The sequence below is a fragment of the Carcharodon carcharias genome, assembly GCF_017639515.1.
Source record: "Carcharodon carcharias isolate sCarCar2 chromosome 29 unlocalized genomic scaffold, sCarCar2.pri SUPER_29_unloc_2, whole genome shotgun sequence".
Lineage (NCBI taxonomy): Eukaryota > Metazoa > Chordata > Chondrichthyes > Lamniformes > Lamnidae > Carcharodon > Carcharodon carcharias.
In genome coordinates, this window is record NW_024470665.1 from 1,961,812 (window position 1) to 1,987,460 (window position 25,649).

At 62.1% G+C, this 25,649-nt stretch overlaps 1 protein-coding gene across 1 annotated transcript in view; it reads right to left on the bottom strand.

Annotated features, from left to right (window-relative positions):
- Positions 1–20,685, bottom strand: part of kmt2bb (lysine (K)-specific methyltransferase 2Bb) — a 139,335-nt gene extending 118,650 nt beyond the window's left edge. Inside the window, exon 1 of the mRNA XM_041181157.1 lies at positions 20,322–20,685. Within this exon, the coding sequence (XP_041037091.1) occupies positions 20,322–20,624 (303 nt within the window). The 5' untranslated portion in view covers positions 20,625–20,685. The remainder of the gene's footprint in view (positions 1–20,321) is intronic.
- Between the last annotated feature and the right edge of the window lie 4,964 nt (positions 20,686–25,649).

Below are 25,649 nucleotides of genomic sequence, written 5' to 3' on the forward strand. Positions count from 1 at the left end.
GTCAGTGCTGAGGGAGCGCCGCGCTGTCGGAGGGTCAGTGCTGAGGGAGCGCCGCGCTGTCGGAGGGTCAGTGCTGAGGGAGCGCCGCGCTGTCGGAGGGTCAGTGCTGAGGGAGCGCCGCGCTGTCGGAGGGTCAGTGCTGAGGGAGCGCCGCGCTGTCGGAGGGTCAGTGCTGAGGGAGCGCCGCGCTGTCGGAGGGTCAGTGCTGAGGGAGCGCCGCGCTGTCGGAGGGTCAGTGCTGAGGGAGCGCCGCGCTGTCGGAGGGTCAGTGCTGAGGGAGCGCCGCGCTGTCGGAGGGTCAGTGCTGAGGGAGCGCCGCGCTGTCGGAGGGTCAGTGCTGAGGGAGCGCCGCGCTGTCGGAGGGTCAGTGCTGAGGGAGCGCCGCGCTGTCGGAGGGTCAGTGCTGAGGGAGCGCCGCGCTGTCGGAGGGTCAGTGCTGAGGGAGCGCCGCGCTGTCGGAGGGTCAGTGCTGAGGGAGCGCCGCGCTGTCGGAGGGTCAGTGCTGAGGGAGCGCCGCGCTGTCGGAGGGTCAGTGCTGAGGGAGCGCCGCGCTGTCGGAGGGTCAGTGCTGAGGGAGCGCCGCGCTGTCGGAGGGTCAGTGCTGAGGGAGCGCCGCGCTGTCGGAGGGTCAGTGCTGAGGGAGCGCCGCGCTGTCGGAGGGTCAGTGCTGAGGGAGCGCCGCGCTGTCGGAGGGTCAGTGCTGAGGGAGCGCCGCGCTGTCGGAGGGTCAGTGCTGAGGGAGCGCCGCGCTGTCGGACGGTCAGTGCTGAGGGAGCGCCGCGCTGTCGGACGGTCAGTGCTGAGGGAGCGTCGCTCTGTCGGACGGTCAGTGCTGAGGGAGCGCCGCGCTGTCGGACGGTCAGTGCTGAGGGAGCGTCGCGCTGTCGGACGGTCAGTGCTGAGGGAGCGCCGCGCTGTCGGACGGTCAGTGCTGAGGGAGCGCCGCGCTGTCGGAGGGTCAGTGCTGAGGGAGCGCCGCGCTGTCGGAGGGTCAGTGCTGAGGGAGCGCCGCGCTGTCGGAGGGTCAGTGCTGAGGGAGCGCCGCACTGTCGGAGGGTCAGTGCTGAGGGAGCGCTGCACTGTCGGAGGGTCAGTGCTGAGGGAGCGCCGCACTGTCGGAGGGTCAGTGCTGAGGGAGCGCCGCACTGCCGGAGGGTCAGTGCTGAGGGAGTGCCGCACTGTCGGAGGGTCAGTACTGAGGGAGTGCCGCACTGTCGGAGGGTCAGTACTGAGGGAGTGCTGCACTGTCGGAGGGTCAGTACTGAGGGAGTGCTGCACTGTCGGAGGGTCAGTACTGAGGGAGTGCTGCACTGTCGGAGGGTCAGCGCTGAGGGAGCCCAGCGATGCCGGAGGGTAAGCGCTGAGGGAGCGCCGCACTGCTGGAGGGTCAGCGCTGAGGAAGCGCCGCACTGTCGGAGGGTCAGTGCTGAGGGAGTGCCACACTGTCGGAGGGTCAGTGCTGAGGGAGCGCCGCACTGTCGGAGGGTCAGTGCTGAGGGAGCGCCGCACTGTCGGAGGGTCAGTGCTGAAGGAGTGTTGCACTGTCAGAGGGTCAGTGCTGAGGGAGTGCCGCACTGTCGGAGGGTCAGTACTGAGAGAGTGCCGCACTGTCAGCAGGTCATCACTGAGGGAGCGCCGCACTGTTGGAGGGTCAGCGCTGAGGGAGTGCCGCACTGTTGGAGGGTCAGCACTGAGGAAGTGCCGCACTGTCAGAGGGTCAGTACTGAGGGAGCGCCGCACTGTCAGAGGGTCAGCGCTGAGGGAGCGCCGCACTGTCAGAGGGTCAGCGCTGAGGGAGCGCCGCACTGTCGGAAGGTCAGCGCTGAGGGAGCCCAGCGATGCCGGAGGGTAAGCGCTGAGGGAGCGCCGCACTGCTGGAGGGTCAGCGCTGAGGGAGCGCCGCACTGCCGGAGGGTCAACGCTGAGGGAGCGCCGCACTGCCGGAGGGTCAGCGCTGAGGGAGCGCCGCACTGCCGGAGGGTCAGCGCTGAGGGAGCGTCGCACTTCCGGAGGGTCAGCGCTGAGGGAGCGTCGCACTGCTGGAGGTTCAGCGCTGAGGGAGCGTCGCACTGCCGGAGGGTCAGCGCTGAGGGAGCGTCGCACTGCCGGAGGGTCAGCGCTGAGGGAGCGTCGCACTGCCGGAGGGTCAGCGCTGAGGGAGCGCCGCACTGCCGGAGGGTCAGTGCTGAGGGAGCGCCGCACTGTCGGAGGGTCAGTGCTGAGGGAGTGCTGCACTGTCGGAGGGTCAGTACTGAGGGAGTGCTGCACTGTCGGAGGGTCAGTACTGAGGGAGTGCTGCACTGTCGGAGGGTCAGCGCTGAGGGAGCCCAGCGATGCCGGAGGGTAAGCGCTGAGGGAGCGCCGCACTGCTAGAGGGTCAGCGCTGAGGGAGCGCCGCACTGTCGGAGGGTCAGTGCTGAGGGAGCGCCGCGCTGTCGGAGGGTCAGTGCTGAGGGAGCGCCGCGCTGTCGGAGGGTCAGTGCTGAGGGAGCGCCGCGCTGTCGGACGGTCAGTGCTGAGGGAGCGCCGCGCTGTCGGACGGTCAGTGCTGAGGGAGCGCCGCGCTGTCGGACGGTCAGTGCTGAGGGAGCGCCGCGCTGTCGGACGGTCAGTGCTGAGGGAGCGCCGCGCTGTCGGAGGGTCAGTGCTGAGGGAGCGCCGCGCTGTCGGAGGGTCAGTGCTGAGGGAGCGCCGCGCTGTCGGAGGGTCAGTGCTGAGGGAGCGCCGCGCTGTCGGACGGTCAGTGCTGAGGGAGCGCCGCGCTGTCGGACGGTCAGTGCTGAGGGAGCGTCGCGCTGTCGGACGGTCAGTGCTGAGGGAGCGCCGCGCTGTCGGACGGTCAGTGCTGAGGGAGCGCCGCGCTGTCGGACGGTCAGTGCTGAGGGAGCGCCGCGCTGTCGGACGGTCAGTGCTGAGGGAGCGCCGCGCTGTCGGAGGGTCAGTGCTGAGGGAGCGCCGCGCTGTCGGAGGGTCAGTGCTGAGGGAGCGCCGCGCTGTCGGAGGGTCAGTGCTGAGGGAGCGCCGCACTGTCGGAGGGTCAGTGCTGAGGGAGCGCCGCACTGTCGGAGGGTCAGTGCTGAGGGAGCGCCGCACTGCCGGAGGGTCAGTGCTGAGGGAGTGCCGCACTGTCGGAGGGTCAGTACTGAGGGAGTGCCGCACTGTCGGAGGGTCAGTACTGAGGGAGTGCTGCACTGTCGGAGGGTCAGTACTGAGGGAGTGCTGCACTGTCGGAGGGTCAGTACTGAGGGAGTGCTGCACTGTCGGAGGGTCAGCGCTGAGGGAGCCCAGCGATGCCGGAGGGTAAGCGCTGAGGGAGCGCCGCACTGCTGGAGGGTCAGCGCTGAGGAAGCGCCGCACTGTCGGAGGGTCAGTGCTGAGGGAGTGCCACACTGTCGGAGGGTCAGTGCTGAGGGAGCGCCGCACTGTCGGAGGGTCAGTGCTGAGGGAGCGCCGCACTGTCGGAGGGTCAGTGCTGAAGGAGTGTTGCACTGTCAGAGGGTCAGTGCTGAGGGAGTGCCGCACTGTCGGAGGGTCAGTACTGAGAGAGTGCCGCACTGTCAGCAGGTCATCACTGAGGGAGCGCCGCACTGTTGGAGGGTCAGCGCTGAGGGAGTGCCGCACTGTTGGAGGGTCAGCACTGAGGAAGTGCCGCACTGTCAGAGGGTCAGTACTGAGGGAGCGCCGCACTGTCAGAGGGTCAGCGCTGAGGGAGCGCCGCACTGTCGGAGGGTCAGCGCTGAGGGAGCGCCGCACTGTCGGAGGGTCAGCGCTGAGGGAGCCCAGCGATGCCGGAGGGTAAGCGCTGAGGGAGCGCCGCACTGCTGGAGGGTCAGCGCTGAGGGAGCGCCGCACTGCCGGAGGGTCAACGCTGAGGGAGCGCCGCACTGCCGGAGGGTCAGCGCTGAGGGAGCGCCGCACTGCCGGAGGGTCAGCGCTGAGGGAGCGTCGCACTGCCGGAGGGTCAGCGCTGAGGGAGCGTCGCACTGCTGGAGGTTCAGCGCTGAGGGAGCGTCGCACTGCCGGAGGGTCAGCGCTGAGGGAGCGTCGCACTGCCGGAGGGTCAGCGCTGAGGGAGCGTCGCACTGCCGGAGGGTCAGCGCTGAGGGAGCGTCGCACTGCCGGAGGGTCAGCGCTGAGGGAGCGCCGCACTGCCGGAGGGTCAGTGCTGAGGGAGCGCCGCACTGTCGGAGGGTCAGTGCTGAGGGAGTGCTGCACTGTCGGAGGGTCAGTACTGAGGGAGTGCTGCACTGTCGGAGGGTCAGTACTGAGGGAGTGCTGCACTGTCGGAGGGTCAGCGCTGAGGGAGCCCAGCGATGCCGGAGGGTAAGCGCTGAGGGAGCGCCGCACTGCTAGAGGGTCAGCGCTGAGGGAGCGCCGCACTGTCGGAGGGTCAGTGCTGAGGGAGCGCCGCACTGTCGGAGGGTCAGTGCTGAGGGAGCGCCGCACTGTCGGAGGGTCAGTGCTGAGGGAGCGCCGCACTGTCGGAGGGTCAGTGCTGAGGGAGTGCTGCACTGTCGGAGGGTCAGTGCTGAGGGAGAGCTGCACTGTCGGAGGGTCAGTGCTGAGGGAGCGCCGCACTGTCGGAGGGTCAGTACTGAGGGAGTGCCGCACTGTCGGAGGGTCAGTACTGAGGGAGTGCCGCACTGTCGGAGGGTCAGTACTGAGGGAGTGCCGCACTGTCGGAGGGTCAGTACTGAGGGAGTGCCGCACTGTCGGAGGGTCAGTACTGAGGGAGTGCCGCACTGTCGGAGGGTCAGTACTGAGGGAGTGCCGCACTGTCGGAGGTTCAGTATTGAGGGAGCGCCGCACTGTCGGAGGGTCAGTACTGAGGGAGTGCCGCACTGTCAGCGGGTCAGTACTGAGGGAGCGCCGCACTGTTGGAGGGTCAGCGCTGAGGGAGTGCCGCACTGTCGGAGGGTCAGTGCTGAGGGAGCGCTGCACTGTCGGAGGGTCAGTACTGAGGGAGTGCTGCACTGTCGGAGGGTCAGTGCTGAGGGAGCGCCGCACTGTCGGAGGGTCAGTACTGAGGGAGTGCCGCACTGTCGGAGGGTCAGTACTGAGGGAGTGCCGCACTGTCAGCGGGTCAGTACTGAGGGAGCGCCGCACTGTTGGAGGGTCAGCGCTGAGGGAGTGCCGCACTGTCAGAAGGTCAGTACTGAAGGAGCGCCGCAATGTCGGAAGGTCAGCTCTGACGGAGCCCAGCGATGCCGGAGGGTAAGCGCTGAGGGAGCGCCGCACTGCTGGAGGGTCAGCGCTGAGGGAGCGCCGCACTGCCGGAGGGTCAGTGCTGAGGGAGCGCCGCACTGTCGGAGGGTCAGTGCTGAGGGAGTGCCGCACTGTCGGAGGGTCAGTGCTGAGGGAGTGCTGCACTGTCGGAGGGTCAGTGCTGAGGGAGTGCTGCACTGTCGGAGGGTCAGTACTGAGGGAGTGCTGCACGGTCGGAGGGTCAGTGCTGAGGGAGTGCTGCACTGTCGGAGGGTCAGTGCTGAGGGAGCGCTGCACTGTCAGTGGTGTCATCTTTCAGATGACACATTAAACAAAGTTCCCTGTCCGCCCTCCCATGTGAGTGTAAAAGATCCCACAGCCACTGTTTGGAAGAAGAGTTGTGGGTGGGGTGCGACGGGGGAGACGGGTGCTGGGTGGGTTATTTCTCCCGTGTGCCCTGGGACCAATACTTATCCCTCAAGCAACATCACTAAAAAAAAGAACAAAACAAATGATCTGGGTCATTATCACATGGCTGTTTGTGGGATCTTGCTGTGTGCAAATTCGCTGCTGCGTCTCCTACATTACAGCAGTGACCTCGCTTCAGAAAACGTCCTCCGCTGGCTGTGAAGGTTTGAAACGTCCTGGGGGGGGGGGGGTGGGAGGCGTGAAAGGTGCTAAGGAAATGCAAGTCCCTGTTTCCATGTAAATGGGAGTAACTTTCAGCTTAAAAACTGACCTGCTCACGCTAAGATCATAGCTGTCACCTTCTCACAGATCTCGAGTAATGACAGTGATGGTGTACAGTACTGACAGCCTATTTAAATTATTCCACTCCTTTCACCCACACAGGCACTGCTGGGCTGTGCAATCTGCCTGCACGCACTAAATTCACTCCCTCACACCAGGCCAACTGGTTACAAACAGATAATGCTGGAAATACTCAGCAGGTCCGGCAGCATCTGTGGAGAGGGTAACAGAGTTAACGTTTCAAGTCCATATGAGTCTTCTTCAGAGCTGGTAAATCGTTGCAAACGCAACCACTAGCTACGACATGCTGTATTACAGCACAAACCCTCCCTCCAGGTACATTCTGAGGCCGTTACACAGGAACAGGAGGAGGCCCATTCAGCCCCCCCTCGAGCCTGTTACGCAGGAACAGGAGGAGGCCCATTCAGCCCCCTTGAGCTTGTTACACAGGAACAGGAGGAGGCCCATTCAGCCCCCTCGAGCCTGTTACACAGGAACAGGAGGAGGTCCATTCAGCCCCCTCGAGCCTGTTACACAGGAACAGGAGGAAGCCATTCAGCCCCCCCTCGAGCCTGTTACACAGGAACAGGAGGAGACCCATTCAGCCCCCTCGAGCCTGTTACACAGGAACAGGAGGAGGCCCATTCAGCCCCCTCGAGCCTGTTACACAGGAACAGGAGGAGGCCCATTCAGCCCCCTCAAGCCTGTTACACAGGAACAGGAGGAGGCCCGTTCAGCCCCCCCTCAAGCCTGTTACAAAGGAACAGGAGGCCATTCAGCCCCTCGAGCCTGTTACACAGGAACAGGAGGCCATTCAGCCCCTCGAGCCTGTTACACAGGAACAGGAGGCCATTCAGCCCCTCGAGCCTGTTACACAGGAACAGGAGGCCATTCAGCCCCTCGAGCCTGTTACACAGGAACAGGAGAAGGCACATTCAGCCCCCTTGAGCCTGTTACACAGGAACAGGAGGAGGCTCATTCAGCCCCCTCAATTAGTTGAGAAAACAGCTTCCCTAACTGCATTCCTGAGTGTGCAAGAACAGAAATTAAATCTCTGTCCGCACCCTCCAGATAATTCGTGGAGAAACGGGTCAGAAACTTCAAATTTCCCAGCAAGAAAACTTCACATAATCGTTACACAGATTCAGCAGCAAAGAGTCTGCTCCTCCTACCCCAACTCCCGCATCTCACCCCATCCCCATATCCTTCGATTCCTTTCTCTCCCTCATGTGTTTATCCAACTTCCCCCTTAAACACATCGACACCATTCACCTCGACCACTCCCTGTGGGAGCGAGTCCCACATTCTCCCCCACTCCCTGGGTAAAAGAAGTTTCTCCTGAATTCCCCCGTTGGGTTTATTAAGTGATGATCTTATAATCGATGGTCCCCTCGTTCTGGTCTCACCCCTGTTCGCTGTTTCCCCAGGTCGGTGTCAACTCACAGTGTTGGTGCCACTGTCGTAAATGTTTGCCACACTTTCTGCAGTCTCCCCTCTTTTCACCCAAGGAGACCAGGACTGCGGGACAGGGCCCCAAGTGCGGTCTAACCAAGGACGCACACCCATTCAAGGGGATACAGCAGTAACGTCACTGGACTGGTGACCCAGATACCCGGGGCCGACTCTTAACTGTCCCCCTCTGGCAATGGTCGAGGGCGGGCGAGAATGGTCTGGCCAGCGAAGTCCGCATCCCGGGGAGGAGAATTATTATTTTTTTTTTGTTGGTTGGAAAAAGTCACCCTTTTCCTTCGTTTCTCTCCAGAGATAAAAGGATCCTGGGCTGTTTAACGCTTTCTGAAAGTCCTGGCCTGTCAGCTCTGCTGTCGTTCCTCCTCAACCTTTGCAGAGCCTTGTCCTTTCCAATCGGGGACGCGGCGAGTGCTCCACCAGTGCAGAGTCGCCAAGAGACCAAACACGCTGAAGTTCCCTGCTTGTCAATTCTATCCGGCAGGAATTTGGGCCCCAAGGTGCTTGGTTGGTAACTGGTCGACCAGCCAGCTGCAACCACCCCTCCACCCCACCCCCCACCAACGTACACAGCTTGGCAAGGAAAACATCATTTCACCTCGGTGCGTTCGGACGCACATTAACCTGCTATAATCGGAGTAACTCCCTCCTCCCCAAGTTCCGCCCCCTCCCGCCACTCACTACCCTTACGAGTAAAGCAGTGCTTCTGGAGAGGCCGGTCGACGAACGAGGATCACACCAGCCGCCAGCATTTGTCCGCCTCATTTCAGCACAGCACCAACGGGGACGTGCATTTGCGTAGCGCCTTTCAGATCACTCCGAGGCACTTGGCAGGAATATAAATGAGAGGAAACCTGACCTCCCTTGCCCTCCCCCCGGCCAGGCCACAGGCAGGAGATATTAGGGACCAGTGACCAAAAGCTCAGTCAAAGAGGTCCGTTTCTAAGAAGCATCTTAAAAAGGAACGAGGTGGAGAGGTTCAGGGAGGGAGTTCCAGAGTTCAGGCCCCCCACCTGCACCCCCCCCCGCCCCCGCCAATCAGGCAGCTGAAGGCACGGCCGCCAATGGTGGAGCGATGGGAATCGGGGGGACGGTTAAGAGGCCAGAATTGGAGGAGCGCAGAGATCTCGAAGGGTTGTAGGGGCTGGAGGAGGTTACAGAGATAGGGAGGGTGTGGGGGCTAGAGGGGGTTACAGAGATAGGGAGGGTTGTAGGGGCTGGAGGAGGTTACAGAGATAGGGAGGGTTGTAGGGGCTGGAGGAGGTTACAGTGATAGGGAGGGTTGTAGGGGCTGGAGGGGGTTACAGAGATAGGGAGGGTTGTAGGGGCTGGAGGAGGTTACAGAGATAGGGAGGGTTGTATGGGCTGGAGGAGGTTACAGAGATAGGGAGGTTTGTAGGGGCTGGAGGAGGTTACAGAGATAGGGAGGGTTGTAGTGGCTGGAGGAGGTTACAGAGATAGGGAGGGTTGTAGGGGCTGGAGGAGGTTACAGAGATAGGGAGGGTTGTAGGGGCTGGAGGAGGTTACAGATTTAGGGAGGGAGGAGGAGGAGGGATTTGCAAAAAGAGAATTAGAATTTTAAACCAAGGTGTGGCACGACCAGGAGGTAAAATGCTTCGAGTTATGGTGCCAGACAATCATGTTTTGGATGAGTTTGAGATTACACAGAGTTGACTTCAGCCCTACTTTCCTGGCAGGATTAATAAGTAGGCCAGACCACTCTGATGCTAACATGCAGACAGTTTGGTCCACCCCTCCATCCCGGGACCAACGCTCCCCTATCACTCACACCCAGGTGTGGGTCACTGCCAGGTACCGGCAACCCATAGTGCCCACTCCCAATATTGAGCAGTCACATACTAACCAACCCCACAACTGGTCACTCCTGGCCTTTCCACCACTCGTGAATTGGTTACTCTTGTACCAGATAACCCCCAAAACTGGTCTCTCCGCGGTATTGGCCGCTTCCCTGTCCCCGCCGATCCACGGCGCCGGTTGCCCGTGTATGGATCATTTGGAGTATCGGTCGTCCCCGGTATCGATCGCTTGTGTATGGATCGCTCGGAATATCGGTCGCTTGTGTGTTGATCTTTCACGGTGTCGGTCGCTCGTGTATGGACCGTTCGGAATATCGGTCGTCCCCGGTATCAATCGTCCCCGGTACCGGCCGCTCCTGCATTGGTTGTCCCCGGTACCGGCCGCTCCTGTTATCGGTCGTCCCCGGTACCGGCCGCTCCTGTTATCGGTCGTCCCCGGTACCGGCCGCTCCTGCATCGGTCGTCCCCGGTACCGGCCGCTCCTGCATCGGTCGTCCCCGGTACCGGCCGCTCCTGCATCGGTCGTCCCCGGTACCGGCCGCTCCTGCATCGGTCGTCCCCGGTACCGGCCGCTCCTGCATCGGTCGTCCCCGGTACCGGCCGCTCCTGCATCGGTCGTCCCCGGTACCGGCCGCTCCTGCATCGGTCGTCCCCGGTACCGGCCGCTCCTGCATCGGTCGTCCCCGGTACCGGCCGCTCCTGCATCGGTCGTCCCCGGTACCGGCCGCTCCTGCATCGGTCGTCCCCGGTACCGGCCGCTCCTGCATCGGTCGTCCCCGGTACCGGCCGCTCCTGCATCGGTCGTCCCCGGTACCGGCCGCTCCTGCATCGGTCGTCCCCGGTACCGGCCGCTCCTGCATCGGTCGTCCCCGGTACCGGCCGCTCCTGCATCGGTCGTCCCCGGTACCGGCCGGTCCTGTATCGATCGTCCCCGGTACCGGCCGGTCCTGTATCGATCGCTCCAGGTATCGGTCACTCCTATAATGATCACTCTCAGTATCGCTCACTACTGTACTGCTCGCTCCCGGTATTGGTCACTCCCAATGTCAGTTACTGTAGCCAGTATCTGACACTCCTGTATTCACTGTAGCCAGTATCTGACACTCCTGTATTGATTGCACCCAGTATCTGACACTCCTGTATTCATTGCACTCAGTATCTGACACTCCTGTATTCATTGCACCCAGTATCTGACACTCCTGTATTCATTGCACCCAGTATCTGACACTCCTGTATTCATTGCACCCAGTATCTGACACTCCTGTATTCATTGCACCCAGTATCTGACACTCCTGTATTCATTGCACCCAGTATCTGACACTCCTGTATTCATTGTAGCCAGTATCTGACACTCCTGTATTCATTGCACCCAGTATCTGACACTCCTGTATTCATTGCACCCAGTATCTGACACTCCTGTATTCATTGCACCCAGTATCTGACACTCCTGTATTCATTGCACCCAGTATCTGACACTCCTGTATTCATTGCACCCAGTATCTGACACTTCTGTATTCATTGCACCCAGTATCTGACACTCCTGTACTCATTGCACCCAGTATCTGACACTCCTGTATTCATTGCACCCAGTATCTGACACTCCGGTATTGATTGCACCCAGTATCTGACACTCCTGTATTCATTGCACCCAGTATCTGACACTCCTGTATTCATTGCACCCAGTATCTGACACTCCGGTATTCATTGCACCCAGTATCTGACACTCCTGTATTCATTGCACCCAGTATCTGACACTCCTGTATTCATTGCACCCAGTATCTGACACTCCTGTATTCATTGCACTCAGTATCTGACACTCCTGTATTCATTGCACCCAGTATCTGACACTCCTGTATTCATTGCACCCAGTATCTGACACTCCTGTATTCATTGCACCCAGTATCTGACACTCCTGTATTCATTGCACCCAGTATCTGACACTCCTGTATTCATTGCACCCAGTATCTGACACTCCTGTATTCATTGCACCCAGTATCTGACACTTCTGTATTCATTGCACCCAGTATCTGACACTCCTGTACTCATTGCACCCAGTATCTGACACTCCTGTATTCATTGCACCCAGTATCTGACACTCCGGTATTGATTGCACCCAGTATCTGACACTCCTGTATTCATTGCACCCAGTATCTGACACTCCTGTATTCATTGCACCCAATATCTGACACTCCTGTATTCATTGCACCCAGTATCTGACACTCCTGTATTCATTGCACCCAGTATCTGACACTCCTGTATTGATTGCACCCAGTATCTGACACTCCTGTATTGATTGCATCCAGTATCTGACACTCCTGTATTCATTGTACCCAGTATCTGACACTCCTGTATTCATTGTACCCAGTATCTGACGCTCCTGCTTTCATTGTAATCAGTATCTGACGCTCCTGTATTCATTGCACCCAGTATCTGACACTCCTGTATTGATTGCACCCAGTATCTGACACTCCTGTATTGATTGCACCCAGTATCTGACACTCCTGTATTGATTGCACCCAGTATCTGACACTCCTGTATTGATTGCACCCAGTATCTGACACTCCTGTATTGATTGCACCCAGTATCTGACACTCCTGTATTGATTGCACCCAGTATCTGACAATCCTGTATTGATTGCACCCAGTATCTGACAATCCTGTATTGATTGCACCCAGTATCTGACAATCCTGTATTGATTGCACCCAGTATCTGACACTCCTGTATTGATTGCACCCAGTATCTGACACTCCTGTATTGATTGCACCCAGTATCTGACACTCCTGTATTGATTGCACCCAGTATCTGACACTCCTGTATTCATTGTAGCCAGCATCTGACACTCCTGTATTCATTGTACCCAGTATCTGACACACCTGCATTCATTGTACTCAGTATCTGACACTCCTGTATTCATTGTAGCCAGTATCTGACACTCCTGTATTCATTGTAGCCAGTATCTGACACTCCTGTATTCATTGTAGCCAGTATCTGATACTCCTGTATTCATTGTAGCCAGTATCTGACACTCCTGTATTCATTGTAGCCAGTATCTGACACTCCTGCATTCATTGTAGCCAGTATCTGACACTCCTGTATTCATTGTAGCCAGTATCTGACACTCCTGTATTCATTGAAGCCAGTATCTGACACTCCTGTATTGATTGCACCCGGTATCTGACACTCCTGTATTGATTGCACCCGGTATCTGACACTCTTGTATTGATTGCACCCGGTATCTGACACTCCTGTATTGATTGCACCCGGTATCTGACACTCCTGTATTGATTGCACCCGGTATCTGACACTCCTGTATTGATTGCACCCGGTATCTGACACTCCTGTATTGATTGCACCCGGTATCTGACACTCCTGTATTGATTGCACCCGGTATCTGACACTCCTGTATTGATTGCACCCGGTATCTGACACTCCTGGTCACTGAGTGGATTGCGCGTGCCCAGTTTTAGTTACACACTGAGGATATTGTATATTGATCAGTTCCACAGTATTAATCCCTCGCGACACTCGTCCCTCCCAATGGGGGAGTCGGTCCCTCCCAAAGCCTTCAACTCTCCCAGAGGATGCTAATCGCTTCCAATGGGGGCACGAATCCATCCCAAAGGCAGTTGATCCCTCCCGATGGGGAAGCGGATCCCTCCCGTCGGGGGGGAGCGGATCCCTCCCGTCGGGGGGGAGCGGATCCCTCCCGTCGGGGGGGGGGGAGCGGATCCCTCCCGGCGGGGGGGAGCGGATCCCTCCCGTCGGGGGGGAGCGGATCCCTCCCGGCGGGGGGAGCGGATCCCTCCCGGTGGGGGGGAGCGGATCCCTCCCGGCGGGGGGGAGCGGATCCCTCCCGGCGGGGGGGGAGCGGATCCCTCCCGGCGGGGGGGAGCGGATCCCTCCCGGCGGGGGGGGGGGGGGGGGGGGAGCGGATCCCTCCCGGCGGGGGGGGGGGGGGGAGCGGATCCCTCCCGGCGGGGGGGAGCGGATCCCTCCCGGCGGGGGGGAGCGGATCCCTCCCGGCGGGGGGGAGCGGATCCCTCCCGGCGGGGGGAGCGGATCCCTCCCGGCGGGGGGGGGGGGGGGGGATCCCTCCCGGCGGGGGGGAGCGGATCCCTCCCGGCGGAGGGAGCGGATCCCTCCCGGCGGAGGGAGCGGATCCCTCCCGGCGGAGGGAGCGGATCCCTCCCGACTGGGGAGCGGATCCCTCCCGACTGGGGAGCGGATCCCCCCCCGACTGGGGAGCGGATCCCCCCCCCCCCCCCCGACTGGGGAGCGGATCCCCCCCCCCCCCCCGACTGGGGAGCGGATCCCCCCCCCCCCGACTGGGGAGCGGATCCCTCCCGACTGGGGAGCGGATCCCTCCCGACTGGGGAGCGGATCCCTCCCGACTGGGGAGCGGATCCCTCCCGACTGGGGAGCGGATCCCTCCCGACTGGGGAGCGGATCCCTCCCGACTGGGGAGCGGATCCCTCCCGACGGGGGAGCGGATCCCTCCCGACGGGGGAGCGGATCCCTCCCGACGGGGGAGCGGATCCCTCCCGACGGGGGGGCGGATCCCTCCCGACGGGGGAGCAGATCCCTCCCGACGGGGGGGGGGGGGGGGGGGGGGGGGGGGCGGATCCCTCCCGGCGGGGGGGAGCGGATCCCTCCCGACGGAGGGAGCGGATCCCTCCCGACGGAGGGAGCGGATCCTTCCCGACTGGGGAGCGGATCCCTCCCGACTGGGGAGCGGATCCCCCCCGACTGGGGAGCGGATCCCCCCCCCCCCCCGACTGGGGAGCGGATCCCCCCCCCCCCCCCGACTGGGGAGCGGATCCCCCCCCCCCGACTGGGGAGCGGATCCCTCCCGACTGGGGAGCGGATCCCTCCCGACTGGGGAGCGGATCCCTCCCGACTGGGGAGCGGATCCCTCCCGACTGGGGAGCGGATCCCTCCCGACGGGGGAGCGGATCCCTCCCGACGGGGGAGCGGATCCCTCCCGACGGGGGAGCGGATCCCTCCCGACGGGGGAGCGGATCCCTCCCGACGGGGGAGCGGATCCCTCTCGACGGGGGAGCGGATCCCTCCCGACGGGGGAGCGGATCCCTCCCGACGGGGGAGCGGATCCCTCCCGACGGGGCAGCGGATCCCTCCCGACGGGGGAGAGGATCCCTCCCGACTGGGGAGCGGATCCCTCCCGACGGGGGAGCGGATCCCTCCCGACGGGGGAGCGGATCCCTCCCGACGGGGGAGCGGATCCCTCCCGACGGGGGAGCGGATCCCTTCCAAAGTGTGTTGGTCACTCTCAATGTGGGTGTTGATCTCTACCAAAGGTTGTTGATCCCAATGGGGGCGTGGATCCCCACCCACAATGGGGGTTGTGGATCCCCCCCCCCCCCCACCCGCCAATGGGGGTGTGGTTCCCCCACTCACACACCCCCGCCAATGGGGGTGGTGGATCCCGCCCAATGGGGGAGGGGGGGTCGGTGGATCCCGCCCAAAGGGGGAGGGGGGGTCGGTGGATCCCGCCCAATGGGGGAGGGGGGGTCGGTGGATCCCGCCCAATGGGGGAGGGGGGGTCGGTGGATCCCGCCCAATGGGGGAGGGGGTCGGTGGATCCCGCCCAATGGGGGGACGGGGTGGAGATCTCCCAATGGGGGGACGGGCGGGTGGATCTCTCCCAATGCGGAGGGGGGGGCGGGTGGATCTCTCCCAATGGTGGGTGGGGCGGATCTCTCCCAATGGTGGGTGGGGCGCATCCCTCCCAATGGGGGGTGGGGCGCATCCCTCCCAATGGGGGGTGGGGCGCATCCCTCCCAATGGGGGGTGGGGCGCATCCCTCCCAATGGGGGGTGGGGCGCATCCCTCCCAATGGGGGGTGGGGCGCATCCCTCCCAATGGGGGGTGGGGCGCATCCCTCCCAATGGGGGGTGGGGCGCATCCCTCCCAATGGGGGGTGGGGCGCATCCCTCCCAATGGGGGGTGGGGCGCATCCCTCCCAATGGGGGGTGGGGCGGATCCCTCCCAATGGGGGGTGGGGTGGATCCCTCCCAATTGGGGGGTGGGGTGGATCCCTCCCAATGGTGGGTGGGGTGGATCCCTCCCAACGGTGGGTGGGGTGGATCCCTCCCAACGGTGGGTGGGGTGGATCTCTCCCAACGGTGGGTGGGGTGCATCTCTCCCAACGGTGGGTGGGGTGCATCTCTCCCAACGGTGGGTGGGTGCATCTCTCCCCATGGTGGGTGGGGTGCATCTCTCCCCATGGTGGGTGGGGTGCATCTCTCCCCATGGTGGGTGGGGTGCATCTCTCCCCATGGTGGGTGGGGTGCATCTCTCCCCATGGTGGGTGGGGTGCATCTCTCCCCATGGTGGGTGGGGTGCATCTCTCCCCATGGTGGGTGGCGTGCATCTCTCCCCATGGTGGGTGGGGTGCATCTCTCCCCATGGTGGGTGGGGTGCATCTCTCCCCATGGTGGGTGGGGTGCATCTCTCCCCATGGTGGGTGGGGTGCATCTCTCCCCATGGTGGGTGGGGTGCATCTCTCCCCATGGTGGGTGGGGTGCATCTCTCCCCATGGTGGGTGGGGTGCATCTCTCCCCATGGTGGGTGGGGTGCATCTCTCCCCATGGTGGGTGGGGTGCAACTCTCCCCATGGTGGGTGGGGTGCATCTCTCCCCATGGTGGGTGGGGTGGGTAGCTCCCAATGGGGTGGTGGGTCTCTCCCAATGGGAGGGGGTGTGGGTCTCTCCCAATGGGAGAGGGTGTGGGTCTCTCCCAATGGGAGGGGGTGTGGGTCTCTCCCAATGGGAGGGGGTGTGGGTCTCTCCCAATGGGTGGGGGTGTGGGTCTCTCCCAATGGGAGGGGGTGTGGGTCTCTCCCAATGGGAGGGGGTGTGGGTCTCTCCCAATGGGAGGGGGTGTGGGTCTCTCCCAATGGGAGGGGGTGTGGGTCTCTCCCAATGGGAGGGGGTGTGGGTCTCTCCCAATGGGAGGGGGTGTGGGTCTCTCCCAATGGGAGGGGGTGTGGGTCTCTCCCAATGGGAGGGGGTGTGGGTCTCTCCCAATGGGAGGGGGTGTGGGTCTCTCCCAATGGGAGGGGGTGTGGGTCTCTCCCAATGGGAGGGGGTGTGGGTCTCTCCCAATGGGAGGGGGTGTGGGTCTCTCCCAATGGGAGGGGGTGTGGGTCTCTCCCAATGGGAGGGGGTGTGGGTCTCTCCCAATGGGAGGGGGTGTGGGTCGCTCCCAATGGGAGGGGGTGTGGGTCGCTCCCAATGGGAGGGGGTGTGGGTCGCTCCCAATGGGAGGGGGTGTGGGTCGCTCCCAATGGGAGGGGGTGTGGGTCGCTCCCAATGGGAGGGGGTGTGGGTCGCTCCCAATGGGAGGGGGTGTGGGTCGCTCCCAATGGGAGGGGGTGTGGGTCTCTCCCAATGGGAGGGGGTGTGGGTCTCTCCCAATGGGAGGGGGTGTGGGTCTCTCCCAATGGGAGGGGGTGTGGGTCTCTCCCAATGGGAGGGGGTGTGGGTCTCTCCCAATGGGAGGGGGTGTGGGTCTCTCCCAATGGGAGGGGGTGTGGGTCTCTCCCAATGGGAGGGGGTGTGGGTCTCTCCCAATGGGAGGGGGTGTGGGTCTCTCCCAATGGGAGGGGGTGTGGGTCTCTCCCAATGGGAGGGGGTGTGGGTCTCTCCCAATGGGAGGGGGTGTGGGTCTCTCCCAATGGGAGGGGGTGTGGGTCTCTCCCAATGGGAGGGGGTGGGTGGATCCCACCCCGTGGGGGTGGGTCTCTCCCAATGGGAGGGGGTGGGTGGATCCCACCCCGTGGGGGTGGGTCTCTCCCAATGGGAGGGGGTGGGCGGATCCCTCCCCGTGGGGGTGGGCGGATCCCTCCCCGTGGGGGTGGGCGGATCCCTCCCCGTGGGGGTGGGCGGATCCCTCCCCGTGGGGGTGGGCGGATCCCTCCCCGTGGGGGTGGGCGGATCCCTCCCCGTGGGGGTGGGCGGATCCCTCCCCGTGGGGGTGGGCGGATCCCTCCCCGTGGGGGTGGGCGGATCCCTCCCCGTGGGGGTGGGCGGATCCCTCCCCGTGGGGGTGGGCGGATCCCTCCCCGTGGGGGTGGGCGGATCCCTCCCCGTGGGGGTGGGCGGATCCCTCCCCGTGGGGGTGGGCGGATCCCTCCCCGTGGGGGTGGGCGGATCCCTCCCAATGGCGGGGTGGGCGGATCCCTCCCAATGGCGGGGTGGGCGGATCCCTCCCAATGGCGGGGTGGGCGGATCCCTCCCAATGGCGGGGTGGGCGGATCCCTCCCAATGACGGGGTGGGCGGATCCCTCCCAATGACGGGGTGGGCGGGTCCCTCCCAATGGCGGGGTGGGCGGGTCCCTCCCAATGGCGGGGTGGGCGGGTCCCTCCCAATGGCGGGGTGGGCGGGTCCCTCCCAATGGCGGGGTGGGCGGGTCCCTCCCAATGGCGGGGTGGGCGGGTCCCTCCCAATGGCGGGGTGGGCGGGTCCCTCCCAATGGCGGGGTGGGTGGATCCCTCCCAATGGCGGGGTGGGTGAATCCATCCCAATGGCGGGGTGGGTGGATCCCTCCCAATGGCGGGGTGGGTGGATCCCCCCAATGGCGACGGGGGGGGGGGAGATTGATCCCTCCCAATGGCGGGGGGGTTGATCCCTCCCAATGGCGGGGAGTTGATCCCTCCCAATGGCGGGGAGTTGATCCCTCCCAATGGCGGGGGGTTGATCCCTCCCAATGGCGGGGGGGGGTTGATCCCTCCCAATGGCGTGGGTGGTTGATCCCTCCCAATGGCGGGGGGGGGGGTGATCCCTCCCAATGGCGGGGGGGGGGGGGGTACCTCCCAATGGCGGGGGGGGGGGGGGGGGGTGATCCCTCCCAATGGCGGGGGGGGGGGGGGGTTGATCCCTCCCAATGGCGGGGGGGGTTGATCCCTCCCAATGGCGGGGGGGTTGATCCCTCCCAATGGCTGGGGGGTTGATCCCTCCCAATGGCGGGGGGGGGGGGTTGATCCCTCCCAATGGCAGGAGGGTTGATCCCTCCCAATGGCGGGGGGGGGTTTGATCCCTCCCAATGGCGGGGGGGGGGGTTGATCCCTCCCAATGGCGGGGGGGGGGGTTGATCCCTCCCAATGGCGGGGGGTTGATCCCTCCCAATGGCGGGGGGGGGTTGATCCCTCCCAATGGCGGGGGGGGGTTGATCCCTCCCAATGGCGGGGGGGGTTGATCCCTCCCAATGGCGGGGGGGTTGATCCCTCCCAATGGCGGGGGGGTTGATCCCTCCCAATGGCGGGGGGGTTGATCCCTCCCAATGGCGGGGGGGTTGATCCCTCCCAATGGCGGGGGGGGTTGATCCCTCCCAATGGCGGGGGGGTTGATCCCTCCCAATGGCGGGGGGTTGATCCCTCCCAATGGCGGGGGGGTTGATCCCTCCCAATGGCGGGGGGGTTGATCCCTCCCAATGGCGGGGGGTTGATCCCTCCCAATGGCGGGGGGGGGTTGATCCCTCCCAATGGCGGGGGGGGGGGGGGGGGTTGATCCCTCCCAATGGCGGGGGGGGTTGATCCCTCCCAATGGCGGGGGGGTTGATCCCTCCCAATGGGGGTGTGTGTGGATCCCTCCCAATGGGGGGTGGATGCCTCCCAATGAGGGGGGGTGCATCTCTCCCAATGGGGGTATGTGGATCTCTCCCAATGGGTGTGTGTGTGTGTGGTTCCCTTCCAATGGGGGGGGGGATCCATCACAATGGGGGGTTGATCTCTCCCAATTGGGGGGGGGGGGGTGGATCTCTCCCAATTGGGGGGGTGGATCTCTCCCAATTGGGGGGGGGGGTGGATCTCTCCCAATTGGGGGGGGGGTGGATCTCTCCCAATTGGGGGGGGGGGGGGTTGGATCTCTCCCAATTGGGGGGGGGGGGGGGTGGTTAGCTCCCAATTGGGGGGGGTGGATCTCTCCCAATTGGGGGGTGGATCTCTCCCAATTGGGGGGGGGGTGGATCTCTCACAATTGGGGGGTGGATCTCTCACAATTGGGGGGTGGATCTCTCCCAATTGGGGGGGGGGGTGGATCTCTCCCAATTGGGGGGGGGTGGTGGATCTCTCCCAATTGGGGGGGGGGTGTGTGGATCTCTCCCAATTGGGGGGGGGTGTGGATCTCTCCCAATTGGGGGGGGGGTGGATCTCTCCCAATCGGGGGGTGAATCTCTTCCAATTTGGGGGGGGGTGGATCTCTCACAATTTGGGGGGGGGGGTGGATATCTCCCAATTGGGGGGGGTGGATCTCTACCAATTTGGGAGGTGGATCTCTCCCAATGGGGGGTGGGGTGGATCTCTCCCAATTGGGGGGGGGGGTGGATATCTCCCAATTGGGGGGTGGATCTCTCCCAATGGAGGGGGGGGTGGATCTCTCCCAATGGAGGGGGGGGGGTGGATCTCTCCCAATTGGGGGGGGGGTGGATCTCTCCCAATGGAGGGGGGGGTGGATCTCTCCCAATGGAGGGGGGGTGGATCTCTCCCAATAGAGGGGGGGGGGTGGATCTCTCCCAATGGAGGGGGGGGGTGGATCTCTCCCAATGGAGGGGGGGTGGATCTCTCCCAATGGAGGAGGGGGTGGATCTCTCCCAATGGGGGGGGTGGATCTCTCCCAATGGAGGGGGGGGGGGTGGATCTCCTCCAATAGAGGGGGGGGTGGATCTCTCCCAATGGAGGGGGGGGGTGGATCTCTCCCAATGGAGGGGGGGGGGTGGATCTCTCCCAATGGAGGAGGGGGTGGATCTCTCCCAATGGGGGGGGAGGTGTGTGTGTGTGTGTGGATCCCTTCTCCTCACCACCCCCCCCCACCCTCCTCCTCCTCCTCCACCACCACCACTCTCCCCCCCCCCCCCCCCAAAAAAAAAACCTCTCGCGCGCGCTCCCAGGACAAAGGGCGCGAGTCTGCGCGCGCTCCAAGGAGGTGAGGGTGAGGGGGTGAGTGGGTTTGGAGGAGAGTCGGGTGCGCGCCTCCCCCCTCAGGACTAGCAGCAGCAGCAGAGGGAGGAGGAGGAGGAGGAGGAGGAGGAGGGGGGAAGCTGGGCTCGGCCTCGGTCTCTCTCACCTCCTCATCCTCCTCCTCCTCCTCGCTGCTCCCGCCGCCGAAGAGCTGCTCGAAGCGGCCGAGCCCGGCCTCCAGCCTCCCGCCGCCGCCACCACCACCACCGCCGCTGCTGCTGGGCCAACCCGCCGCCACCGAGGAGGAGCCGCCGCCGTCTCCACCACCACCACCACCACCGCCGCCGCCGCCGCCGCCGCCGCTCTCCCTGCCGGGGCTGCCGAGCCTCCTCCGCCGCCTCCTCAGCGCCCAGCGCCGCCTCTCGCAAGGCCTGGCCGGGAAGCGGCACCGGGCCGCCGCCGTCGCCATCTTAAGTCGCCAAAAAGGAGCGAAGCCCTGTCTCTCTCTCTCTCTCTCTTCTTGTTTGAAGGTAGGTGTGAGGAGAGGAGGAGGGGGGGGGGGGGGGGGGGGGTGGTGGTGGTGGGGGGGGGGGGGGGGGGGAAGGAGAGGAGAAGACGGCAGGCAGGCAGGCAGGCAGGGAGGGAGGGAGGGAGGGAGGGAGGGGGGGTGGGAGGAGGGAGGGAAAGGGGGCGGGGCGGCGCTTGTCAGCGCCCGGGCGCCCCACCGCGCATGCCCACGCCCCCGCCGCAGCCCGGGACTTGTAGTTTCCCTCGCCTTCTCCTTCGCGCTCCGGACTCCAACTCCCGCCGGCCCCCGCGCGCCCCGGCGCCCCACCGCGCATGCCCACGCCCCCGCCGCAGCCCGGGACTTGTAGTTTCCCTCGCCTTCTCTTTCGCGCTCCGGACTCCAACTCCCGCCGGCCCCCGCGCGCCCGGGCAGCCCACCGCGCATGCCCTGCCCGCCCCACCCCACCCCACCCCACCCCCCCCCCCCCCCCCCCCGGCCGCCGCAGCCCGGGAACTTGTAGTTCCCCCACCCACTTTGCTCCGGACTCCAACTCCCGCCGGCCCCCGCGCCCGGGCCAACCCACCGCGCATGCCCGCCCCCCCCCCCACCCACCCACCCACCCCACACAAGCCCGGGACTTGTAGTTCCCCACCCACTTTGCTCCGGACTCCAACTCCCGCCGCGCTTGCGGGGCCCGCCGGGATCTGTAGTCGCCGCGCCTTGGGCGGACTGCAACTCCCAGCATCCTTCCATACCTCATCCCCACCCCCGCCCCGCCCACTCTGCGCCGCGGAGGTTGGCCTCCCGTCATGCCCCGCGCTGTTTTCCCCTGCCATAGGATGAGGATTTGGAGGGGGGGGGGGGGGGGGGGGGGCGGGGTGGTTGGGATGGTCAGTCACGAGATCGCCAGTGCGCAGGCGCGCCTACCGCCCGCCCGCGCGCGGGGCTCGCCGGGAGATGTAGTAGTCGTCTTCCCCCGCCAGCATCCCTACCCCTACCCCTCCCCCCCTGCCCATGCCTGCGATGAGGGCGGGAGAAAGGAGGGGACCACGATTCCCAGCGGGCCCCGCGCGCGGGCGGGCGGCCGTCCGTCCAACGTCACGTGGGTGGCTGGCGGCTGGCAGTCCAGCCTTTGTGACGTCGCCCGCCTCCGCCAAGCATGCCGGGTGTTGTAGTCCGACCGCCGCTTTCTTCCACGGCAATAGGCGGCGGGTGGACTACAACCGCCACGGCGCCTGCTTTACTTCCTCGATCCTCTAGTGCAGTCAGGGTGCAAATTACACATGGGCAGCAAATGCAGCCATGGAAGAAGTTGCACTGCTGCTGCTGCTGCTTCCTGCACAACTGGTGCAGCAAGAGCGGCTCACACTAAACGTCCACTTTATTTACTTTATTCCCCACCGTCTGCCATCAAATCCCCTTGTAAACCCCCGCCTCCAAATTATAATGGGAGTTTCCCATGTAAACAGTCACGCTGCAGTGACACCTTCCCGCCGCTGGAGGAGCTACAGTGCCCTGACTGGCATGAGGCTAGAGTTACACCCTGACAACTTAACATACCCCAGCCTAATTCATATGTTCGTATGTAAACTTGTCACAGTGTAGCGCCTCCAGTGGCGGGAGGGTGCCACTGCAGTGTGGCTGTTTACATGGGAAATTGCCATTGTAAATTTGGAGGCAGGAGTTTACAAGGGGATTCGAGTGCAGCGTGGCAGTGGAGGGAGGGAGGGGGGGGTGCGGGTGGAGAAACAAGGTAGATATTTATTGATCTGCATAGGCTGCTCGTTACCGTCAATGGCACAGATTTAGGAACACAGACCAAACAAATAAAAAATGCACAGAGTCGATAGGGAGAGACTATTACATCAGTAGTAAGGAAAATGCTAGAATCTATTATAAAGGATGTGACATGATAAAGGGATTCTTGGATAGTATTGATCTGATTGGGCACAGTCAACATGGATTTGCGAATGGGAAATCATATTTGACGAATCTGTTGGTGTTTTTTGAGGATGTTATTTGCAGAATTGATAAAGGGGAGTCGGTGGACGTAGTATACTTGGAATTTCAGAAGGCTTTTAATAAAGACGTTACTTAGCAAAATTAAAGCATAGGCGGTAATTTGCTGGCATGGATTAAGGTTTGGTTAACAGGCAGAAAACAGAGAGTAGCAATAAACGGGTCATTCTCGCGTTGGCAGTCTGTGACTAGTGGGGTACCGCAGGAATCAGTGCTCAGGCCCCAGCTGTTCGCCATATATATCAATGATTCTGATGTGGGGACCAAATATAATATTTCCAAGTTCAAGGGATGATACAAAGCTAGGCAGGAATGTGTGTGGTGAGGAAGATGCAAAGTGGCTTCTAGGTGATTTGGACAGACTTAGTGGGTGGGCAAGAACATGGCAGATGGAACATAATGTGGAAAAATGTGAGGTTATCCACTTTGGTAGGAGGAATAGATGGGCAGAGTATTTCCTAAATGGTAAGGGATTAGAAAGTGTAGATGTAGTATAAATCGCCAATACTGAAGGCTAAAGTGCAGCTGCAGCATGCAGTTAGGAAGCTAATGGTATGTTGGCCTTTATTACAATAGGATTTGAGTACAGGATTAGTGAAGTCTTGCTTCAATTGTATAGAGCCTTGGTTAGACTGCACCTGGAGTATCGTGTGCAGTTTTGGTCCCCTTACCTTAGGAAGGATATTATTGCCATAGAGGGAGTGCAAGAAAGGTTCACCAGACTTGTTCCCGGGATGGCAAGGCTGATGCTCCAACAATACAGCACTCCCTCAGTACTGACCCTCCGACAGTGCGGCACTCCCTCAGTACTGACCCTCTGACAGTGCAGCACTCCCTCAGCACTGACCCTCTGACAGTGCAGCACTCCCTCAGCACTGACCCTCTGACAGTGCAGCACTCCCTCAGCACTGACCCTCTGACAGTGCAGCATTCCCTCAGTACTGACCCTCTGACAGTGCAGCACTCCCTCAGTACTGACCCTCTGACAGTGCAGCACTCCCTCAGTACTGACCCTCTGACAGTGCAGCACTCCCTCAGTACTGACCCTCTGACAGTGCAGCACTCCCTCAGTACTGACCCTCCAACAGTGCAGCACTCCCTCAGTACTGACCCTCCAACTGTGCAGCACTCCCTCAGTACTGACCCTCAGTGCAGCACTCCCTCAGTACTGACCCTCTGATAGTGCAGCACTCCCTCAGTACTGACCCTGCAATAATGCAGCACTCTCTCAGTACTAACCCTCCGACAGTGCAGCACTCCCTCAGTACTGACCTTCCGACAGTGCGGCACTCTCTCATTACTGATCCTCCGACAGTGCAGCACTCCCTCAGTACTGACCCTCTGACAGTGCAGCACTCTCTCAGTACTTACCCTCTGACAGTGCAGCACTCTCTCAGTACTGACCCTGCGACAGTGCAGCACTCCCTCAGTACTGACCCTCCGACATTGCAGCACTCCCTCAGTACTGACCCAGCGACAGTGCAGCACTCCCTCAGTATTGACCCTCTGATAGTGCAGCACTCCCTCAGTACTGACCCTGCAATAATGCAGTACTCTCTCAGTACTGAACCTCCGACAGTGCAGCACTCCCTTAGTACTGACCCTCCAACAGTGCAGCACTCCCTCAGTACTGACCCTCCGACAGTGCAGCACTCCCTTAGTACTGATCCACTGACAGTGCAGCACTCCCTCAGTACTGATCCTCCGACAGTGCAGCACTCCCTAAGTACTGACCCTCTGACAGTGCAGCACTCCCTCAGTACTATCACTGGGGAGTGTCAGCCTGGATTATGGACTGAAGTCTCTTGGTCCGGTGCTCGATTGCTCGACCTTCTGCTTCCAAATCGAGGGGAGAGCTCTAAACCCACTGAGAATGTGAGTGCCAAAGCTGCAGGATGGTCAACAAGAAATTCTTGTATATCAGGAATCTGCAACAATCTACTGGTGTGACCCAGTAAGAGGCGCATGGTCAGTGAGGGGAGACTTCGGCCTGAGTGAGACAGAGACCGAGTGAGTGTATTTGGTTCAAAGTGGGAACCTGGTGCATAGTGGGAAAGAGGTGCTTTAGGTAAGGTTTACTGCAGGAAGTAGAGTGTGCTGAGTGGGGAGTTCAGTGAAGGGTGGGGAGGAGGTGCTTTTTTTTTTTCTTTTACTCTTTTTCAGCCTCCGGATTTGATTTCCACCTTGGTGCAGCTGAAGGAGCAGGTAAACCAGTAACTGGTATTATTGGTTTTATCAGTATTGTAAGTACCGTTTTTTTTTTCATCTGTATTGTAAAGTTCACTGACAGTGCCAAAACCCATTGGGAGGTGTCGGCTTTATTGACTATAATTAATTTATTAGCAACTGTTAATTAACTAACACATATTGGAGATGGCAGAGCAGGTGATGTGCAGCGAATGCAGGATGTGAGAGCTTCTGGATGCCAGTGCGATCCAGAGAAACACAAAAGCAGTAAGTATTTGCGGCTGCAGGAGCGTCAGCTCCGGTTACTGAGCTGCAGACACTGCGGCATATCAGGGAGGGGTGAAATTTACCTGGACGCTTTATTCCAGAAAGTAGGGGTGGGGGGGTGGGGGTCACACCTCTTAGGATAGAGTCATCTGACTTGGTCAGTGGTCAGCGACAGGAGGGTGTGACTGCGAGTGAGGCAAGTAAGGGGACCCACACATCGGGAGCCTCAGCCCTTGCAATTGTCCAACAGGTTTGAGATTCTCTAGGCTTGTTTGGATGAGAGTTGGTGGGGGGGGGTGGGCTGCAGGATGGATGAACAAACTGGCCATGGCACCGTGGTAGAGGAAGCCATTCGAGTGGGGGAAGTTACAAGGAACGTAGTGGTGGTAGGGGACGGTATAGTCAGAGGGATTGACATCGTTCCCTGCAGCAAGAAGTGTGAGACCAGACGGCCATGCTGCCTGTCTGCCCGCTACCAGGATTTGGGACGTCTGCTCGGGGCTGGTGAGGAAC